Source organism: Pseudophryne corroboree, chromosome 9 (assembly GCF_028390025.1).
Source record: "Pseudophryne corroboree isolate aPseCor3 chromosome 9, aPseCor3.hap2, whole genome shotgun sequence".
In the NCBI taxonomy this organism is placed as follows: Eukaryota; Metazoa; Chordata; class Amphibia; order Anura; family Myobatrachidae; genus Pseudophryne; species Pseudophryne corroboree.
The window spans coordinates 154700525-154723398 of NC_086452.1; the positions used below are offsets into that span (position 1 = coordinate 154700525).

General features: G+C 46.4%; 1 protein-coding gene across 3 annotated transcripts in view; it reads right to left on the reverse strand.

Annotated features, from left to right (window-relative positions):
• FNBP1L (formin binding protein 1 like) overlaps positions 1 to 22874 on the reverse strand; it is a 261673-nt gene that overhangs the window by 65763 nt on the left and 173036 nt on the right. For all 3 annotated transcript variants that reach the window (XM_063939867.1, XM_063939866.1, XM_063939868.1), the window contains exon 8: positions 17992 to 18138. In XM_063939867.1, the coding sequence (XP_063795937.1) occupies positions 17992 to 18138 (147 nt within the window). The remainder of the gene's footprint in view (positions 1 to 17991; positions 18139 to 22874) is intronic.

The window sequence follows — 22874 nt, forward strand, 5'->3', positions numbered from 1 at the left end:
AACTGCAACACCCCATTAAGTTCCCCTGGTGCCACAGGGGCACAAAAGGAGGCTGCAACACTCCCTTCACGACAGTCTGAACTTCTGAAAGGGAGTCCAATTGATTCTGAAAGAAAACCGATAAGGCCGATTTTAAATTGCTGAAACTCTGCCGTAGGGGTCTTCTTGGATTCACACCAAGAAACCTATTTTCTCCAAAAACTGTAGCAATGCTTAGACGTTACCCCTTTTCTATTCCGAACAAGTGTGGGAACTACTTCCGTGGGAATACCCTTACGGACTAGGATCTGATGCTCAACCGCCATGTCGTCAAATGTAGCCGCGGCAAGTACTAATACACGCATGGCCCCTGCCGCAACAGGTCCTCGTGCAAAGGAAAAGGCCAGGGATCTCCTATGACTATGAGTAATTCCAGAGTTCCGGACACCAAGCTCTCCTTGGCCAGTCTGGGACCATGAGGCTCGCCCGAATTTCCTTTTAATGAACCCAGAACTTTTGGAACGAGAGAAAATGTAGGGAATACATATACCGACTGAAAACACCCACGGTGTCACCAGTGCCTTCATTGTTCCTGTTTGAGGGTCTCTTGACCTGGAACTCTGAAGCTTCTTGTTGAGACAAGATGTCATCATTCCTACTTGAGGAAATTCCAACGACATGTCACCCCTTCGAAGACTACTTGGAGGAGGTCTCCCCTCTCTGCTGAGGAAGTCTGCTTCCCAGTCGTCCACTCCAGGAACTTTCATCGCTGATAAAGCGCTTGTATGTTTTTCCGCCCAGCGGAATATTCCTGTGGCTTCTGCCATTGCTGTTCTGCTTTTCGTTGTAGAAAATCGTTGTAAACGGCCCTCAACTCTAGACCGTTTATGTGGTGACAAGTTTCCTAACTTCACCATCTTCCTTGGAAGTTTTCCCCCTAAGTGACTGCCCCCCAGCCTCGGAGGCTTGCATCCGTGGTCACTAGGATCCAGTCCTGGATCCCGAACCTGCGCCCCTCTAGGAGGTGAGAACTGCGTAGCCACAACAGGAGTGAGATTCTGGTCTTGGAAGACAGGATTATCCTCCGGTGTATGTGTAGGTGGGAACCGGACCACTTGTCCAACAGGTCCCTCTGGAACACCCTGGCATGGAACCTGCCAAATTGAGTGGCCTCGTAGGCCGCAACCATCTTTTCCAGCAACCGAATGTATTGATGAAATGACACTCTTGCTGGTCTCGGAATTTGTATGACCAGACTCTGGACGTCCAGAGCCTTTTCCACTGGAAGAAAAAACTCTTTGTAGTTCTGTGTCTAGTATTATTCCCAAAACAGACAACTGCGTCGATGGGACCAACAGTGATTCTGGCAAGTTCAGGAGCTAACCCTGTTGTTGAAGAACTGTCAGAGAGTGCAATGTTTTGCACCAACTGGTTCCGTGAACTCGCCGTTATCAGGGGACCGTGCAGGATAACTGTGACTCCTTACTAGCGACGGAGAACCATCATTACCACCATCACCCTGGTGAAAATCCTTGGAGCCGTGGATAGACCAATGGCAATGTCTGAAATTGGTAATGACACCCCTGAATCGCAAGCCTAATGCGCAGGTTCTTTATGTCTACTGAGACCATGAAAAAAACTCCTTTTTCCAGATTGGAGATCACTGCCCTGAGTGATTCCATCTTGGATTTGAATTTCTTTAAGTAGAAAATGAGGGATTTTAGATTTAGGATTGGTCTGACCGAGCCATCTGGTTTCGGGACCACGAAGAGGCTTGAATAAAAACCTTCTCCCTGTTGTGACAGGGGAAAACCAAGTCAATGACCTGATCCAGATACAACCTTTGTCTTGTGTCGCATACTACCTCCCCGTTCGGAGGAGAATCGGTAATTTGAAAAAATAAGATTTTAAACCTACCGGTAAATCTTTTTCTCGTAGTCCGTAGAGGATGCTGGGACTCCGTAAGGACCATGGGGATAGATGGGCTCCGCAGGAGACATGGGCACTTTAAGAAAGACTTTGGATCTGGGTGTGCACTGGCTCCTCCCTCTATGCCCCTCCTCCAGACCTCAGTTAGAGAAACTGTGCCCAGAGGAGACGGACAGTACGAGGAAAAGATTTTTGTTAAGCCAAGGGCAAGATTCATACCAGCCACACCGTATAACTTGTGATAAACTAACCAGTTAACAGTATGAAAACAACATAGCATCAGTCCAAGACCGATGAAAACTATAACATAACCCTTATGTAAGCAAAACTATATACAAGTCTTGGAGAAGAAGTCCGCACTTGGGACGGGCGCTCAGCATCCTCTACGGACTACGAGAAAAAGATTTACCGGTAGGTTTAAAATCTTATTTTCTCTAACATCCTAGAGGATGCTAGGACTCCGTAAGGACCATGGGGATTATACCAAAGCTCCCAAACGGGCGGGAGAGTGCGGATGACTCTGCAGCACCGATTGAGCAAACAGGAGGTCCTCCTCAGCTAGGGTATCAAACTTATAGAACTTTGCAAAGGTGTTTGACCCCGACCAAGTAGCAACTCGGCACAGCTGTAGTGCAGAGACCCCTCGGGCAGCCGCCCAAGAAGATCCCACCTTCCTAGTGGAATGGGCCTTAACCGATTTTGGTAACGGCAATCCTGCCGTAGAATGCGCCTGCTGAATCGTGTTTACAGATCCAGCGAGCAATAGTCTGCTTTGAAGCAGGGCCGCCGACCTTGTTGGCTGCATACAGGACAAACAGTGCTTCTGTTTTTCTGATCCTAGCCGTTCTGGCCATGTCAATTTTCAAAGCCCTGATCACATCAAGGGACTTGGAATCCTCCAAGTCACGTGTAGCCACAGGCACGACAATAGGTTGGTTCATATGAAAGGATCAGACCACCTTAGGTAGGAATTGAGGACGGGTCCGCAATTCCGCTCTATCCATATGGAAAACCAGATAGCGGCTTTATCACATAAAAGCCCCTAATTCCGAAACTCGCCTAGCCGAAGCCAAGGCTAACAACATGACCACCTTCCAAGTGAGATATTTCAACTCCACTGTTCTAAGTGGTTCAAAACAATGTGACTTAAGGAAACTTAACACCACGTTAAGGTCCCAAGGCGCCACCGGAGGTACAAAAGGAGGCTGAATATGCAGTACTCCCTTCACAAAAGTCTGTACTTCAGGTAGAGAGGCCAATTCCTTTTGAAAGAAAATGGATAAGGCCGAAATCTGAACTTTAATGGAGCCTAATGTTAGGCCCAAATTCACTCCAGTTTGTAGGAAGTGAAGAAAACGGCCTAGATGGAATTCTTCCGTAGGAGCATTCCTGGCACTACACCAAGAACATATTTTAGCCATATTCGGTGATAATGTTTAGATGTCACGTCCTTCCTAGCCATTATTAGCGTAGGAATGACCTCATCCGGAATACCTTTTTCCTCTAGAATCCGGCGTTCAACCACCATGCCGTCAAACGGAGCCGCGGTAAGTGTTGGAACAGATCCTGTCTTAGAGGAAGAGGCCACGGATCTTCTGTGAGCATTTCCTGCAGATCCGGATACCAGGGCCTTCGTAGCCAATCCGGAACAATGATTATTGTTCTCACTCCTCTTTTTCTTATTATGCTCAACACCTTGGGTATGAGAGGAAGAGGACGGAATACATAGACCGCCTGGAACACCCACGGTGTCACTAGGGCGTCCACAGCTACCGCCTGAGGGTCTCTTGACTTGGCGCAATACCTTTGTAGCTTTTTGGTGAGACGGGACGCCATCATGTCTGTTTGGGGCAGTCCCCACCGACTTGCAATCTGTGCGAAGACTTCCTGATGAAGTCCCCACTCACCCGGATGCAGGTCGTGTCTGCTGAGGAAGTCTGCTTTCCAGTTGTCCACTCCCGGAATGAACACTGCTGACAGTGCGCTTACATGATTTTCCGCCCAGCGAAGAATTCTGGTGGCTTCCGCCACTCAGCTCCTTGTGCCGCCCTGACGGTTTACATGAGCTACTGCGGTGATGTTGTCTGACTGGATCAGAACTGGTCGGTCGCAAAGTAAGGTCTCCGCTTGTCGTAGGGCGTTGTATATGGCCCTTAGTTCCAGGATGTTGATGTGAAGACAAGTCTCTTGACTTGACCAAAGGCCTTGGAAATTTCTTCCCTGTGTGACTGCTCCCAAACCTCGGAGGCTCGCGTTCGTGGTCACCAGGATCCGATCCTGAATGCCGAACCTGCAGCCCTCTAGAAGGTGAGCACTCTGCAGCCACCACAGGAGAGATACCCTGGCCCTGGGGGAAAGGGTGATCCGCTGATGCATTTGCAGATGTGACGCGGACCATTTGTCCAATAGGTTCCATTGGAAAGTCCTTGCATGGAACCTGCCGAAGGGAATGGCTTCGTATGTCGCCACCATTTTTCCAAGGACTTGAGTACAATGATGCACTGACACTTGTTTTGGCTTCAACAGGTTCTTGACTAGAGTCATGAGTTCCTGAGCTTTTTCTATCGGAAGAAAAACTCTTTTCTGGTCTGTATCCAGAATCATGCCCAAGAAGGTCAGACGAGTCGTAGGAACCAACTGTGACTTCGGGATATTGAGAATCCAGCCGTGTTTCTGTAACCCCTTCAGTGAAAGTGACACGCTGTTCAACAACTGCTCTTTTGATCTCGCCCTTATTAGGAGATCGTCCAAGTATGGGATAATTGTGACTCCTTGTATGTATACAAATATACATATATATACACACACATATATATATATATATATATATATATATATATATATATATATATATATATATATATATACATATACACATACACACACACATATATATATATATATATATATATATATATATGCAAATTTGGAACGCACACACCTTCAATCGTTATGTCAGGGTGCTCGGTCCAATATTAACATCCAAACGTTGTGACAAAGATCCACAAAAACCAGCACACCTTGTGTAGCAATAAACAATTTACTGAATCCTCATTTTAAAGTGCACCGTGCATAAGATAGTACAAATCGTATACTTAGCAGTTCAATTCACAATGGTAACCCCGCATATTGGCAACTCCAACAGCTGTTTCGGTGCAGCAGCACCTTCGTCAGGGAAAGCCAGCAGTATAACTAACCATCACCAAACACCACACTTATATACACAAAGACAATTAAAAACAATTACATACACCTGTTCATTCTAATCAAGCTGCAAGTCATGTGATCCCATGGTCCAATCCCGGACCAGGGTACTGCCCACCTCTCCGGCGCCATGGTAACAAGATACAAGTCTGGACAATGTGTGTGCTTAAGTATAAACTGTCAGCTGATGGGGCATGAGTAGTTCAATCAAATGAATATTGTTGCAGAGCACGCCTCACCCACTATCACAACAGCTACAATGGCCGGATGCATCTAAAGCCGGTTACTTCCGGCGTGCGGAACTAATCTTGTGCGGTGAGGTTGGCGGGGCTTTCGTATCAAGAATCAACCGACTATTGGGCGCAATAGCGCTGAATTCTGTGGACAGTGGTGTCTTATATTAAATCATTGTAGTTTTGACTTGATGATTTTGGTTATTCAACAGGTTAACACTGAGATCGAGGTTCTCAATAAGGAGCTGGCTGACTGTGAATTGACAGGTGTTGAGATTTTACAATCTGATGTAGGTTGTGATTGGCTCACCAAATTAGAGGATAGTGTTTCCTCCTTTAGATCTGAATTATTATCTTTCAAGAGAGACAAATTTAGAAAAGTCAAGGAAGACTACAAAGAACTAAGGGTGTACCCCTGGCTCACGAATCCGGGTGCCAGGCGAGTGTGGAGAGGGGGCCAGAGCAACAGGGGAAGGAGGAGAGGGGACAGGTTATATACGGACCTTGATTCCCAAACTTCCCCCAGTGACTCAGACCAACCCTCCACCAGCAGACAGCCTTTTTTAAGGGATCGAGTGTACACCAGAAGTCGATACAAGGTAGGCAGAGGCAAAGGCCCTGTAGAAGAGGGGGGATTAAACATCGAAAGGGGCCAAGAAAGGACATACACAAAGGGGAACAGGAGATAGTAGTGTTTAATCTGTCTAGTCACAGTCTTACGCCAGCTGAAATGACTGTATTATCAAAAGGGTTAACATTTGTACCGACATTCAAGCAAACTGCGTTTGAATGGGAGACTGAGTTGTACCGCTTCTACAGGCAACTACGATTGAAAGATTTCTTTAGTAAACAAGGTACAGGTGAAACACGGGAACGATCTTTTAGATCTAAGAGCTTGTTTGACCCACCGAGTAATAACGCTTCCATTGACACATTTATCAGATTGGTCAAGAGAGATACACTGCCTATTATTAATTCTATGAGAAAGAAATATCAAAATTTAAAACCTGAGGAGATTAAAGCTTTACAGGATTTACGGAATAACGTTCAGATCATAATACGCCCTGCAGATAAGGGTGGCGGGATTGTTCTCCTTGACCGATCTGAATACATTGAAGAAGTGATGTCACAACTCAATAATACCTTGTGCTACAAGAAATTAACCTTTGATCCAACAGGTGCCTATAAACGTGAGATAGATTCCATCATCTCCATGGGCACTCATAATGGTTGGATAGATGAGTCAACTGCGAGTTTCCTATTCCAAGATTTCCCCAAAGTCCCGGTTCTCTATATATTGCCTAAAGTGCATAAATCACTAAGCAAACCCCCGGGAAGGCCTATAATTTCATCTAGGGGCTCGTTAAGCCAACCCTTATCACAATATGTTGACATGCACCTACAACCCATTGTTCAGAATACCCCCTATTATTTAAGGGACACGACAGATTTCTTGAACAAATTGGAGACTTATGGGATACCCCCTGAAGGCTGTTTGCTGGTGACACTAGATGTATGTAGTCTCTATACTAATATTAATCACAAGGAAGGTATGGATGCAATTAGAATGGTGATTTCTTCCAGTACCAACTACAAAGGTCCACCAATAGAATATTTGATGCTCCTCATGGAAATTGTACTTCACAAGAATTATTTCCTATTCAACAATGCATTTTACTTGCAACTTTGCGGGACCGCGATGGGGTCAAATATGGCCCCATCATACGCAAATTTGTTTATGTACAACTATGAGGAAGCACATATTCACGGTGACCCTGAATTTTCTAAATACGTCAAATGTTATTGTCGTTTTATAGACGATCTATTCTTTATTTGGACAGGAGGTAGTGATAAGTTGAACGAATTCATCACCAGGCTTAACAGTATTGAGGGGTCCATCAGATTCACTTGTAACAGTAGTCCATCTTCTATTGAATTTCTAGATGTTAAGGTGAGCATTATGGAAAGGCGGTTTATGACTGAAATTTTTCGTAAAACAACTGATAAAAACACACTGCTACAATTTGACAGCTTCCACCCGCAACCATTAAAGAGGAGTTTGCCCTACTCACAAATGGTGAGGGTGGTTAGGACTACCTCTGATTCAAATAAATTGCCTGAAGCCCTAATAAACATGGGCAAGAAATTTCTTGACAGAGGATATGGAAAGAAGGAGGTAGACGATGCGATACAAAAATGCCTCCAATTGGAGAGGAAAGACTTGCTGGTTCCTAAAGAGAAGGCAGAGGAAGCCGACAGATTGATGTTTTCCAGTACATACTCCATCACATCAGGAGCTATAAGACGGACAATACTTTCCCATTGGCACATTATCCAAAGTGACCCAATTCTGGGACAGGCCTGCAAGAACTTACCGTTGTTCTGTTATAAAAGGAGCACCAATTTGAAGGATCGACTAGTGTATTCAGACATTAGTCCAAAAGTAATGATTAAAAGTGGCTGGCTGCAGTTACAAGAAGGAGTGTACAAGTGCACGGGATGTACCAACTGCAGCTTTATGAATACCGGGACCACTTTTATCAACCCTGCCACAGACAAGAAATATCAAATTAAACAACGGATGACGTGTGATACCAAATATGTCGTATACGTTATTTGGTGCCCGTGCAAATTGATATATGTGGGCAAAACCCAGAGAATGCTTAAGGAAAGAGTGGCAATGCACCGCAGTTCCATTAAAAATAAGAATTTACTTACCGATAATTCTATTTCTCGGAGTCCGTAGTGGATGCTGGGGTTCCTGAAAGGACCATGGGGAATAGCGGCTCCGCAGGAGACAGGGCACAAAAAGTAAAGCTTTACGATCAGGTGGTGTGTACTGGCTCCTCCCCCTATGACCCTCCTCCAAGCCTCAGTTAGGTACTGTGCCCGGACGAGCGTACACAATAAGGAAGGATTTTGAATCCCGGGTAAGACTCATACCAGCCACACCAATCACACTGTACAACCTGTGATCTGAACCCAGTTAACAGTATGATAACAGCGGAGCCTCTGAAAAGATGGCTCACAACAATAATAACCCGATTTTTGTAACTATGTACAAGTATTGCAGACAATCCGCACTTGGGATGGGCGCCCAGCATCCACTACGGACTCCGAGAAATAGAATTATCGGTAAGTAAATTCTTATTTTCTCTATCGTCCTAGTGGATGCTGGGGTTCCTGAAAGGACCATGGGGATAATACCAAAGCTCCCAAACGGGCGGGAGAGTGCGGATGACTCTGCAGCACCGAATGAGAGAACTCCAGGTCCTCCTTAGCCAGGGTATCAAATTTGTAGGATTTTACAAACGTGTTTGCCCCTGACTAAATAACCGCTCGGCAAAGTTGTAAAGCCGAGACCCCTCGGGCAGCCGCCCAAGATGAGCCCACCTTCCTTGTGGAATGGGCATTTACATATTTTGGCTGTGGCAGGCCTGCCACAGAATGTGCAAGCTGAATTGTATTACACATCCAACTAGCAATAGTCTGCTTAGAAGCAAGAGCACCCAGTTTGTTGGGTGCATACTGGAACATATTTTCAGGGCCCTGACAACATCTAGCAACTTGGAGTCCTCCAAGTCCCTAGTAGGTGCAAGGCACCACAATAAGCTGGTTCAGGTGAAACACTGACACCACCTTAGGGAGAGAACTGGGGACGAGTCCGCAGCTCTGCCCTGTCCGAATGGACAAACAGAAATGGGCTTTTTTGAGAAAAAACCACCAATTTGACACTCGCCTGGTCCAGGCCAGGGCCAAGAACATGGTCACTTTTCATGTGAGATGCTTCAAATCCACAGATTTGACTGGTTTTAAACCAATGTGATTTGAGGAATCCCAGAACTACGTTGAGATCCCACAGTGCCACTGGAGGCACAAAAGGGGGGTGTATATGCAATACTCCCTTGACAAACTTCTGGACTTCAGGAACTGAAGCCAATTCTTTCTGGAAGAAAATCGACAGGGCCGAAATTTGAACCTTAATGGACCCCAATTTGCGGCCCATAGACACTCCTGTTTGCAGGAAATGCAGGAAACGACCGAGTTGAAATTTCTTTGTGGGGCCATCCTGGCCTCACACCACGTAACATATTTTCGCCACATGTGGTGATAATGTTGTGCGGTCACTTCCTTTCTGGCTTTGACCAGGGTAGGAATGACCTCTTCCGGAATGCCTTTTTCCCTTAGGATCCGGCGTTCCACCGCCATGCCGACAAACGCAGCTGCGGTAAGTCTTGGAACAGACATGGTACTTGCTGAAGCAAATCCCTTCTTAGCAGCAGAGGCCATAAGACCTCTGTAAGCATCTCTTGAAGTTCCGGGTACCAAGTCCTTCTTGGCCAATCCGGAGCCATGAGTATAGTTCTTACTCCTCTACGTCTTATAATTCTCAGCACCTTAGGTATGAGAAGCAGAGGAGGGAACACATACACCGACTGGTACACCCACGGTGTTACCAGAACGTCCACAGCTATTGCCTGAGGGTCTCTTGACCTGGCGCAATACCTGTCCCGTTTTTTGTTCAGACGGGACGCCATCATGTCCACCTTTGGTATTTCCCAACGGTTTACAATCATGTGGAAAAAACTTCCCGATGAAGTTTCCACTCTCCCGGGTGGAGGTCGTGCCTGCTGAGGAAGTCTGCTTCCCAGTTTCCATTCCCGGGATGAAACACTGCTGACAGTGCTATCACATGATTTTCCGCCCAGCGAAAAGTCCTTGCAGTTTTTGCCATTGCCCTCCTGCTTCTTGTGTCGCCCTGTCTGTTTACGTGGGCGACTGCCGTGATGTTTTTCCCACTGGATCAATACCGGCTGACCTTGAAGCAGAGGTCTTGCTAAGCTTAGAGCATTATAAATTTACCCTTAGCTCCAGTATATTTATGTGGAGAAAAGTCTCCAGACTTGATCACACTCCCTGGAAATTTTTTCCTTGTGTGACTGCTCCCCAGCCTCTCGGGCTGGGCTCCGTGGTCACCAGCATCCAATCCTGAATGCCGAATCTGCGGCCCTCTAGAAGATGAGCACTCTATAACCACCACAGGAGAGACACCCTTGTCCTTGGATATAGGGTTATCCGCTGATGCATCTGAAGATGCGATCCGGACCATTTGTCCAGCAGATCCCACTGAAAAGTTCTTGCGTGAAATCTGCCGAATGGAATTGCTTCGTAGGAAGCCACCATTTTTACCAGGACCCTTGTGCAATGATGCACTGTTTTTAGGAGGTTCCTGACTAGCTCGGATAACTCCCTGGCTTTCTCTTCCGGGAGAAACACCTTTTTCTGGACTGTGTCCAGAATCATCCCTAGGCACAGCAGACGTGTCGTCGGGATCAGCTGCGATTTTGGAATATTTAGAATCCACCCGTGCTGTTGTAGCAGTATCCGAGATAGTGCTACTCCGACCTCCAACTGTTCCCTGGACTATGCCCTTATCAGGAGATCGTCCAAGTAAGGGATAATTAAGACGCCTTTTCTTCGAAGAAGAATCATCATTTCGGCCATTACCTTGGTAAAGACCCGGGGTGCCGTGGACAATCCAAACGGCAGCGTCTGAAACTGATAGTGACAGTTCTGCACCACGAACCTGAGGTACCCTTAGTGAGAAGGGCAAATTTGGGACATAGAGGTAAGCATCCCTGATGTCCCGGGACACTATATAGTCCCCTTCTTCCTGGTTCGTTATCACTGCTCTGAGTGACTCCATCTTGATTTGAACCTTTGTAAGTGTTCAAAAAATTTTTAGAATAAGTCTCACCTAGCCTTCTGGCTTCAGTACCACAATATAGTGTGGAATAATACCCCTTTTCTTGTAGTAGGAGAGGTAATTTAATTATCACCTGCTGGGAATACAGCTTGTGAATTTTTTCCCATACTGCCTCCTTGTCGGAGGGAGACCTTGGTAAAGCAGACTTCAGGAGCCTGCGAAGGGGAAACGTCTCAACATTCCAATCTGTACCCCTGGGATACTACTTGTAGGATCCAGGGGTCCTGTACGGTCTCAGCGCCATGCTGAGAACTTGTCAGAAGCGGTGGAACGCTTCTGTTCCTGGGAATGGGCTGCCTGCTGCAGTCTTCTTCCCTTTCCTCTATCCCTGGGCAGATATGATCTTATAGGGACGAAAGGACTGAGGCTGAAAAGACGGTGTCTTTTTCTGCAGAGATGTGACTTAGGGTAAAAACGGTGGATTTTCCAGCAGTTGCCGTGGCCACCAGGTCCGATGGACCGACCCCAAATAACTCCTCTTCCTTTATACGGCAATACACCTTTGTGCCGTTTGGAATCTGCATCACCTGACCACTGTCGTGTCCATAACATCTTCTGGCAGATATGGACATCGCATTTACTCTTGATGCCAGAGTGCAAATATCCCTCTGTGCATCTCGCATATATAGAAATGCATCCTTTAAATGCTCTATAGTCAATAAAATACTGTCCCTGTCAAGGGTATCAATATTTTTAGTCAGGGAATCCGACCAAGCCACCCCAGCTCTGCACATCCAGGCTGAGGCGATCGCTGGTCGCAGTATAACACCAGTATGTGTGTATATACTTTTTATGATATTTTCCAGCCTCCTGTCAGCTGGTCCTTGAGGACGGCCCTATCTATAGACGGTACCGCCACTTGTTTTGATAAGCGTGTGAGCGCCTTAGCCACCCTAAGGGGTGTTTCCCAACGCGCCCTAACTTCTGGCGGGAAAGGGTATACCGCCCCTAATTTTCTATCGGGGGGAACCCACGCATCATCACACACTTTATTTAATTTATCTGATTCAGGAAAAACTACGGTAGTTTTTTCACATCCCACATAATACCCTCTTTTGTGGTACTTGTAGTATCAGAAATATGTAACACCTCCTTCATTGCCTTTAACGTGTGGCCCTAATAAGGAATACGTTTGTTTATTCACCGTCGACACTGGATTCAGTGTCCCTGTCTGTGTCGACCGACTAAAGTAAACGGGCGTTTTAAAACCCCTGACGGTGTTTTTGAGACGCCTGGACCGGTACTAATTGTTTGTCGGCCGTCTCATGTCGTCAACCGACCTTGCAGCGTGTTGACATTATCACGTAATTCCCTAAATAAGCCATCCATTCCGGTGTCGACTCCCTAGAGAGTGACATCACCATTACAGGCAATTGCTCCGCCTCCTCACCAACATCGTCCTCATACATGTCGACACACACGTACCGACACACAGCACACACACAGGGAATGCTCTGATAGAGGACAGGACCCACTAGCCCTTTGGAGAGACAGAGGGAGAGTTTGCCAGCACACACCAAAAACGCTATAATTATATAGGGACAACCTTATATAAGTGTTTTCCCTTATAGCATCTTTATTATATATTTCTAACGCCAAATTAGTGCCCCCCCTCTCTGTTATAACCCTGTTTCTGTAGTGCAGTGCAGGGGAGAGCCTGGGAGCCTTCCCTCCAGCCTTTCTGTGAGGGAAAATGGCGCTGTGTGCTGAGGAGATAGGCCCCGCCCCTTTTTCGGCGGCCTCGTCTCCCGCTCTTAACGGATTCTGGCAGGGGTTAAATATCTCCATATAGCCTCCGGAGGCTATATGTGAGGTATTTTTAGCCAAAATAGGTTTTCATTTGCCTCCCAGGGCGCCCCCCTCCCAGCGCCCTGCACCCTCAGTGACTGCCGTGTGAAGTGTGCTGAGAGGAAAATGGCGCACAGCTGCAGTGCTGTGCGCTACCTTTAGAAGACTGAGGAGTCTTCTGCCGCCGATTCTGGACCTCTTCTTACTTCAGCATCTGCAAGGGGGCCGGCGGCAAGGCTCCGGTGACCATCCAGGCTGTACCTGTGATCGTCCCTCTGGAGCTGATGTCCAGTAGCCAAGAAGCCAATCCATCCTGCACGCAGGTGAGTTCACTTCTTCTCCCCTAAGTCCCTCGTTGCAGTGATCCTGTTGCCAGCAGGACTCACTGTAAAATAAAAAACCTAAGCTAAACTTTTCTAAGCAGCTCTTTAGGAGAGCCACCTAGATTGCACCCTTCTCGGCCGGGCACAAAAATCTAACTGAGGCTTGGAGGAGGGTCATAGGGGGAGGAGCCAGTACACACCACCTGATCGTAAAGCTTTACTTTTTGTGCCCTGTCTCCTGCGGAGCCGCTATTCCCCATGGTCCTTTCAGGAACCCAAGCATCCACTAGGACGATAGAGAAAAAGCATTAACAAAAATTGACACCAGCACACCGCCAGTAGCTCGTCACTTTGCAGCAGCGAAGCACACGATAAAGGACTTGAAAGTTATGCCTATAGAACAAGTCCCTCCGGCTCGTAGGAGGAGGAGATAGGAACAAAGTTCTTTTACAAAAGGAAAGTAAATGGATTTATAATCTAGATGCGATGACACCAAGAGGGTTAAATGAAGAACTGTCCTTTACACCTTTCCTATAGACTCTGATTTACAATGGTCATTTCATGAGTCTGGTGGACGCAATATATTTATTTCCATATTGATATAGCCTGGTGATGATTTACTAGTTCACACTTACCTGTAGGGACACAGTCAGCCTGGCCTTATTGGGATAATGTCCATGACCATATTTCATTTTTGTTGTGTTTATTAATTTTTTTGTTTATACTTTACTGCTAGATTTAGTAGGTATTCATAGTTTGTGATATGCAGTCTTGTCATGTGATTCTGTGGACTGATTGATGAAGATAGGATTATTTATGCTTGATTTTTCTGGCCACTTCCCATATACTGCGCCAATTGTTCATATTGTGTGTGTGTGTGTGTGTGTGTGTGTGTGTGTGTGTGTGTGTGTGTGTGTGTATTTTAATATACATACACAGTTGATTAGGGAGGTTTTTCCTCATGACAGCAGCGCGACTACGTCACTTCCGGGTGACGCGTCCCGCTGCCGTGGGAACGGTACAACAACAGCGAAATCGCGTCACTTCCGGGTGACGCGTCTCGCAACTAGGTCCCCGCCAACCTCACCGCACGAGATTAGTTCCGCACGCCGGAAGTAACCGGCTTTAGATGCATCCGGCCATTGTAGCTGTTGTGATAGTGGGTGAGGCGCGCTCTGCAACAATATTCATTTGATTGAACTACTCATGCCCCATCAGCTGACAGTTTATACTTAAGCACACACATTGTCCAGACTTGTATCTTGTTACCATGGCGCCGGAGAGGTGGGCAGTACCCTGGTCTGGGATTGGACCATGGGATCACATGACTTGCAGCTTGATTAGAATGAACAGGTGTATGTAATTGTTTTTAATTGTCTTTGTGTATATAAGTGTGGTGTTTGGTGATGGTTCGTTATACTGCTGGCTTTCCCTGACGAAGGTGCTGCTGCACCGAAACAGCTGTTGGAGTTGCCAATATGCGGGGTTACCATTGTGAATTGAACTGCTAAGTATACGATTTGTACTATCTTATGCACGGTGCACTTTAAAATGAGGATTCAGTAAATTGTTTATTGCTACACAAGGTGTGCTGGTTTTTGTGGATCTTTGTCACAACGTTTGTATATATATATATATATATATATATATATATACACACACACACATACACACACATATACACATATATATATATATATATATATATATATACACACACACACACACACACACACACACACACACACACACACACACATATATATATATACACACATATATATACATATATACACACATACATACATACATACACATATATAGACCCTCTCTGATATGCATCACATTATCCTGCAAATTTTTACCCAGTCAGATATTGGTGGTGCCGACAGGGCCACCCACACATGACTGTGTCCCTACTATAGTTTTCTCTTGGGAAAAAACATTCAGCCACCGACATGTTGACACGCATGTACCAAGCCCCATCAGGAGTCGGCGGTGCCGACAGGGTTACTCCCACAGCCGTTTGTGGGAAGAGCACTCAGCCTCAGACATGTCGACACACATGTACCAAACACCCACCGACACACCGGGCATATAGGGGACAGACCCACAGTAAAGTCTGTCAGGAAGACACAGATGGAGTTTGCCAGCTCACAACACAGCGCTCAATCCCGGTTCTGAAACTCTTATATAATGCCTCAGACCTTATAGTTAATTTATATTGCATCAAATCAACTGTGCCCCCCCCCCCCCCGTTTTTCACTCTGGTATGTGTACAGTAGTGTGAGGAAGGACCAGCGTCTCTCCAGCTCTGTGGAGAGAAAATGGCGCTGATGAGAGCTAAGCCCCACACCCTTATTAGCGCTTCAGCCCCGCTATTTTTTTTATTACATTTATACTGGTGGGGGTCAGGATTTAGTGCCTAGGCACTCATACTACTGTTTTCCAGTCACATATGAGGATTTATATGCTGCCCAGGGAGCCCCCCCTCCCCCTCCCCCCGCACCCTACAGTGCCGCTGTGTGTGGGAGCATGGCGCGCAGCGCGATCGCTGTGCGGTACCTCAGAATCTGTCACTGAAGTCTTCTTTTCTTCTTCTACTCACCTGTCTTCTGACTTCTGGCTCTGCAAGGGGGGTGTTGGCGGGCTCTGGGAATGAACCCCTAGGCGTACCTAGTGTTCCAAACCCTCAGGAGCTAATGGGGTCCTGTAGCCAAGAAGCAGAGCCTTTAAACTCCCTAGAAGTAGGTCTGACTTCTCTCCCCTAAGTCCCACGAAGCAGGGAGACTGTTGCCAGCAGCCCTCCCTGAAAATAAAAAACCTAACAGTCTTTTCAGAGAAACTCAGTAGAGCTCCTCAGAGTGCATCCAGTCTGCCTGGGTACAGATTCTAAACTGGAGTCTGGAGGAGGGGCATAGAGGGAGGAGCCAGGTCACACCATTTGAAAGTCTTAAAGTGCCCATGTCTCCTGCGGATCCCTTCTATACCCCATGGTTCTTGAAGTGACCCCAGCATCCTCTAGGACGTATGAGAAAACAGAAAATGCAGATGCAAACTCTACTTAAAACTGCTAATCAGATTAATTATAATCAACTCAGCAATATAACAGAGTAAATTTTAGGTGCTTAGCATAATTTTGGCCAACGATATGGGTCCATCAACCGCGACCAGGTGACCTCAACTGTGAAGTTTGGTGGAAGAAAAAAAAAATGGTCTGCAACTGCTTTTTATGGTGTAGACCAGGATCTTTTGCTCAACTGCAGGGAAATATTAATGCTAGAGCAAACAATGACATTCTGGAGAATGGGGTGCTTCTTGCCCTGTGGCAACAATTGGGGGAGGGCTCTTTCCTGTTGCAACATGGTTCACCACCCACCCCTCTCATTAAAAACAAGCTGTATATCCATGAGAAGATACAAAAATTTGTAGAGATCTTGACAAGAATTAAAGACAATTTCTTTCTGCGCGTATCATTACGAGGGGTGTGCAATAAGTTTCTGGATGTGCAGTGCATAGGTAGAGTAGGCACAATCTGACTGTCTCATTGTGAACTGTAATCGCTCACTAAAGATTTTGTGAAATGTTAAGAGACAGAACCGTATATAATCAGCATTGCACACCGAAGACGTCAGCATGTTAACTTCCGCCACAAACTTGTTATGGAGCCACTGGAGAGCTATGATCTTCCATGACAGCAAGAGTGGTCAGCGACAGCAGGAGAGTTCTGACCAACTGTGAGCTGCTTTTGGGAAGGAAGCACTGTCCTGAACCACTGGTTTTGAATGTTGGCGCAGGAGACTATCCCTGAAAGACGAGGAGTGCCGCGACTGACCTGTGTCTTCCATCACCGACTTTGCTGCTGTGCAGGCCATAGTTGACACCAGGATAACTGTGGCCCAGTTAGAGAAGAAGATGGGTATCTCATTGAGATCTGCTTGGCCTGTGCAAGGTTTCTGCATGCTGGGTGCCCCATCAGCTGACTCGAGAGCAGGAGGAGGCTTGGGGGACTTTGTGCCTCAACATGCTGTCTAGGTTTGATGGTGGTCGCTCATACTCTGTCTGGGGTAAAGTGGAGATGAATCCTGGATCTACAGTTCCAAAGAGATCAAACAGTCAGCCCAGTGGATCCCAGTTGGAGGTGCACCGCCACAGAAGTTCCGATGTTAGCGCAGCGTGGCCAAGCAGATGATGGTATGTTTTTGGGGCCAAGACTGGTCATGTAGCTACCGCACCACTTGTGCAGCAGTGCACAATCACTGGGGACTGGTACACCAAGCAATGACTGCGGCAACTGCTGGAAGCCATTTCCAGACGCCGTCCAAGAACTCGTGATAGTAGTGCACTTCTCCATCACAGCTATGCACATGCCCACAAGTGGTAGATTTTCTGACCCATGAACGAATACAGGAGCTTGGTCATCCACCGTACAGTCCAGACCTGGCCACCTGCGACTTCGTGTTCCAACAAATCAAGCACAAGATGTGTGGGATTCATTCTGAAAGCTGCAGTGGAGACCTTCATCCAGCATGTAGAAGACATACCTGCATACCTCAGATTGGTCCAGCCGCTTCACCAAATGGTTTGAGCACATTAACTTTGCATATACTCCGCTGGTGAAAAAATGTAGAGAGTTTACTTTGTTTGTAAATAAAATACTTTTTGTGCATCTGGAAACTTACTGCACACCCCTCGTATCATGCCATGCACTATTAATGAGTAGCCTTAGAGTGATTTGAGAAGTGAAAATGTGACAGGATGAACTTACTCTGCGCTCGTCCACAGACTTCGCTGCGTGCACCATTCCTTCTAAGCATTTGGAGATAATTGGAATAACTTTCCGCTCAGCATCAGCAAAACCTTTATAACACTCGCTGAGCTTTACAGTTCTTCTCTCATCCATTTCCTGAAGGTGCTGTGAATAGAAGGTCAAGTAAAATGTTATAGTCATTAAGCTGAAAGATATGGAGTTAAAAATAATATATATTAAAAATGTATTATATTTTATAATGCCACTTTCATTAAAACAGAGAAACTGAATCAAACAGAAAAACACAACTGAAGGTTCTGTGCCCGTTTAATAATAAGAATAATAATAATTTTATTTATATAGCGTTCTTTCTCCAATAGGACTCAAGGCACTTAACAGATTCCTAGCATAATATAGTACAGAAAATAATGAAGTACAGAACAGCTTTTAAAAAAAATAAAAAATACAGAAGCATGAAGATACTAATGGGATATTATGGTAATGCTTGAGTAAACAGGAAAGTCTTGAGTCTACATTTGAAGGATTCTATAGTTGGGGCCTCTCGCACCAAGCGGGGAAGTGAGTTCCATAGAGTCATAGCCGCATGACTAAAAGCTCGACCTCCATATGAATTACAGGATATTCTAGGTACTGCTAAAAGTCCTTCATCTACAGATCACAGTAACCGAGTGGGGCAGTATGGGATCAGAAGCTGCTTCAGGTACCTTGGGCCCTGGTCATGTAGTGCTTTGAAACGCAGTAATCCAATCTTGAAGATGATTCGCCATCTTACAGGCAGCCAGTGAAGGGAGTAGAGGATGGGTGTTATGCAGCTAGAACGGGGCTGGTTGGTTAACAGCCTTGCAGCTGTGTTTTACACCAGCTGTAAGCAATGCAATTCTTTTGCTGGGAGACCAAGGTAGAGGGCATTACAGTAATCTAATCGATATGATACAAATGCATGTATGACTTTTGGAAGATCATCTGAGGGAATTAAGTGCTTGATTCTGGCTATGTTTCTCAGGTGAAAGAATGAGGATTTGATTGTGGCTGATATCTGGTGTTTAAGCGTCAAGCCACCATCCAGGACAACGCCAAGATTCCACACATGATGAGTGGTTTGTAATTCTGAATCCCTTAGTGTAAGTCCAGTTGGTTGGCTACGCTGCAGTCTTGTCCTTTGATGTTGCAGTCCTACCATAAGGACCTCTGTTTTATCCGGGTTCAGTCGCAGCCAACTGGCGCTCATCCACTCCTGGACTCAGCTAGACAGCCATTTATGGTTGCTATTGGGTTATCAGTGCCCGGAGCAAAGGACAAGTATAGTTGTGTATAATCTGCATAGCAGTGGTAGACCAGACCATGGCGCCTGATTATTTCACCCAGTGGCAGCATGTATACTGCAAAAAGCATGTGGGATAGTATAGAACCTTGTGGGACACCACATGGCAATGGCACTGATGGTGATGAGTATACTCCAGACGATACTCTGAACTGCCTGTGAGAAATGATTTGAACTGTGCCATTCAGTCCACAAAAATGTATCAGTAGCTCAATCAGAAGCCCGTGGTCCACGGTATCAAATGCTGCAGAGAGATCCAGAAGGATTAATATTGAACAGTCACCTCTGTCTCTTGCTATCAGAAGATCATTTAACACACACACCAGGGCTGTTTCAGTGCTAGGTCTTCTCCTGAATCCTGATTGGAATGGATCATAGCTATCATGGGTTGTCAGGCAGGTTTTCAGTTGATTTGCTACCACTTTCTCAATAACCTTTCCTAGAAAAGGAAGGTTTCACTACATACCGGTCCTTATAGACCCTCATATTTGCCACATGCATTTTTTATTCTTTAACCATATAATTTCCCATCAGTGGGAGACAATCCCCTCTGCCATGAGCCTATGCACTTCCAGCATGGTGCCTCAGTGTTGAATCCAATCTATAGACCCTGGAGCTATTGTTATGGCATGCAGGCAGGTTTGTGATGTGCCCAAATATACTGCTCATTTTACATACTCTTCATCATACATATTAAGATTACATCAATTTGATCAAAGACAATGGAACCAATGAGGCACTAAAGGGACAAAACTGCCCCATATGGCAAGAAGTTCTTATCCCCAATAAAAGATAGGAAAAGGGGGCGTGGTCTGGGATCTGAAGGAAGCAGACGTGCTCTCTGTGAGCTCCTTAGACCCATAACCAAATATACCTTTTCCCCTTACATTTACACCTCCTAGGCTGCCCTACTCCTTCTACTGCCCTCCTTGTGCCCCCCGCCTGGGACCCCTGAAGTGCCGCGGAATCGGGGAGCAGTTTTAACTGCTCCCGCGGATTGCGGCCTGCGGGGCTGGAAGAAGCCGGGACCTCGATTTGGGCATTGATCCAGAGACGGCTCCGGGACCCGCTGTTCGGCCCGTGGACAAAACAAGAAGCTACTTACTCTCCCCTGCCGTCGGCCGCTTGCCGCGGCTAGCAGAGTCTCCTTGCTCTCAGCTCCCGCTGCTGTGTATCCGCCCGGCGGGGACCCGTCAGCCCGTCAGACGGGACGAAGATAAAAGACGCTCGGCGGCCATCTTGGAAGCAGGGAAAAGCACTGAGCTTTCTCTGCAGTGGCAGCACCTGTTTATAAGGGTAAGAGAAGGGACCCACAAGGCTAGGCCATATAGGCCTGGGTAGATTAGACATACAATCACAGTGCTCCCCTCACCCATCCATCCACCCGCCCATCCACCCATTTAATAACTCAGTACATTTACCAGCTGACTTTCTGCTCAGTGGCCTGGGGTCCTGTAAATACACCCTCATCGGGCAATATCAGAGGTGCCACCACTGCAAGTGAGAGAATGGGCCCTTAGCCTCACGCAACCCTTCCTGATGCTACCCTAAGACCACGAGGGGGGTTCTTGCACGGTGACGGCCCTCATGCTTCATAGTGCCGAGGTTATGTGAAAGTGTAATTCTAAACTGCTCTAAAGACCGATCTCATGGTGAAAGGGATAAAGAAAAAAAAGAAGGCCAAGACTAAGCCAGACGCGATCCCACCCCACGCGAACCGACGCTCAGCAGATCTACGCCAATTCCTAACTTCTCCAACTCCGACCCCCTCTGCTCCTTCTAACGTCTCGTCCTTCTCGAGTTTACACGACCCAGTGGACGACATGGCCTCCCCTGAGACTCCGGAGCCCCCACAGGCCCTCTCTCTATCTGCGGAGATAAGTGAAATATTGTCCCATGTACGATCACTTCCTACGAAACAGGACTTTTCAGCCCTGGAGACTCGTCTACTATCCACCATCACTCAGGAAGTGACAGCGCTCCGACAAGATATGTCTCAAATCGCGACTCGAGTTGATGTCCTGGAACGCCATGAATCGTCTACTGTGGACTCTTTGACTAAATTTCGAGAAGTGCTATCTCACCAACGGGATGATATCTCCTTCTTAAAGTCACGCATTGAGGACATGGATAATCGCGGCCGGCGAAATAATATTAGAGTCAGGGGCCTACCTGAGAGCGTCCAGCAAACAGATCTGGTAAATGCCTTATCTAAGATATTTGGGGAACTTATCGACCTGGACCCGAACAAAGACATTGTATTCGACAGAGCTCACAGAGCCCTTCGTCCTCGAGGCTTGCCCTCCGACAGACCACGGGACGTGATTTGTAGGCTACACTATTACGCCCAAAAAGAGGAAATAATGAAGTCGGCACGTCAACTGAGCAACATTGACTTTCAAGGCGACAGGATTCAGATATTTCCTGACCTTGCTTGGTCAACCTTACAACAACGTCGCGCCTTGAAACCTCTTACAGACTCTCTTAGGAAGCTCGAGCTGAAATACAGATGGGGCTTTCCATTCTCCCTTCAGGTCTCTCATGGCGGCAAAATTGCGAGTCTTTCAAGACCGTCGGAGTTACAGGCTTTCTTCACGATCCTGGGTATCCCTCCGGTTCCGGTTCCTGACTGGGACGCATTTCACCATCTGCCGGACTTGCCTGTTGTGCTCCCTCCAGATGACGCGTGGCAGCAGGTTCGTACCCCGCGGATGCGGGGATCCACTCCTGGCCCACGACCTTCGAAGCCTCCTTGAATGAGAAGCCTTGTCCCGAGTGGATGTAAACCTGCTTGCTGAATACGTTACACATTAAGTTTTTCTCTTTCTTTATAGTGCCATGTGTTGCTCACCAATGTGATCGGTTTTCGTTTTGGTTTTTATTTATTTATATATATATTTTTATTTTATTTTATTTTTTGTTGTTCTTGTTTATGTAGATGGATAATAGTGTACAGACGCTGAAGTCCACTGATACCCGGTTCGATAACTTGAGGATTATCTGTACACTCTTATGCCATTATATATACTTATATATTTGTATGCTCTGTTTTTCATGTTTCACATGTGCTTAATGCACACCTCGGTAATACCGTATATTTAACGAGTTTCTATTTTGGGAATGGTCGCTGTCCTGAACCCCCCGTAGGACCCCAATATGCTGCATCCCCTGTTTCTTTGGACCGGGAGTCGGCAGGATTCCGCTCCTGTCCTTTTTGCAGCAGTTTTTGTAGTAACACCACTTCTGTTTAATGTTAAAGTACTTTTTGGCGGAGATTCCCCCGCCGCAGCCTTTTTTTTCTATTTCTTTGCTTTTCCTTTTTTCCTATCTCCCCCCCCCCCCCCCTGTTATTTTTCCCTCACCTTTCCCAGGGTCTGCCGAAGAGAAAATTATCGTGAAACGATTGGATCTGACTGATAATGGGGGTGAGTGATTTACATGTAACTACCCTTAACGTCAAAGGGCTGAATGTCCCTGAAAAAAGGTCTAAACTTCTTAAATGGCTTAGAGACGAGAAAATAGACGTTGCTTTTATTCAGGAAACACACTTCAAGATGGG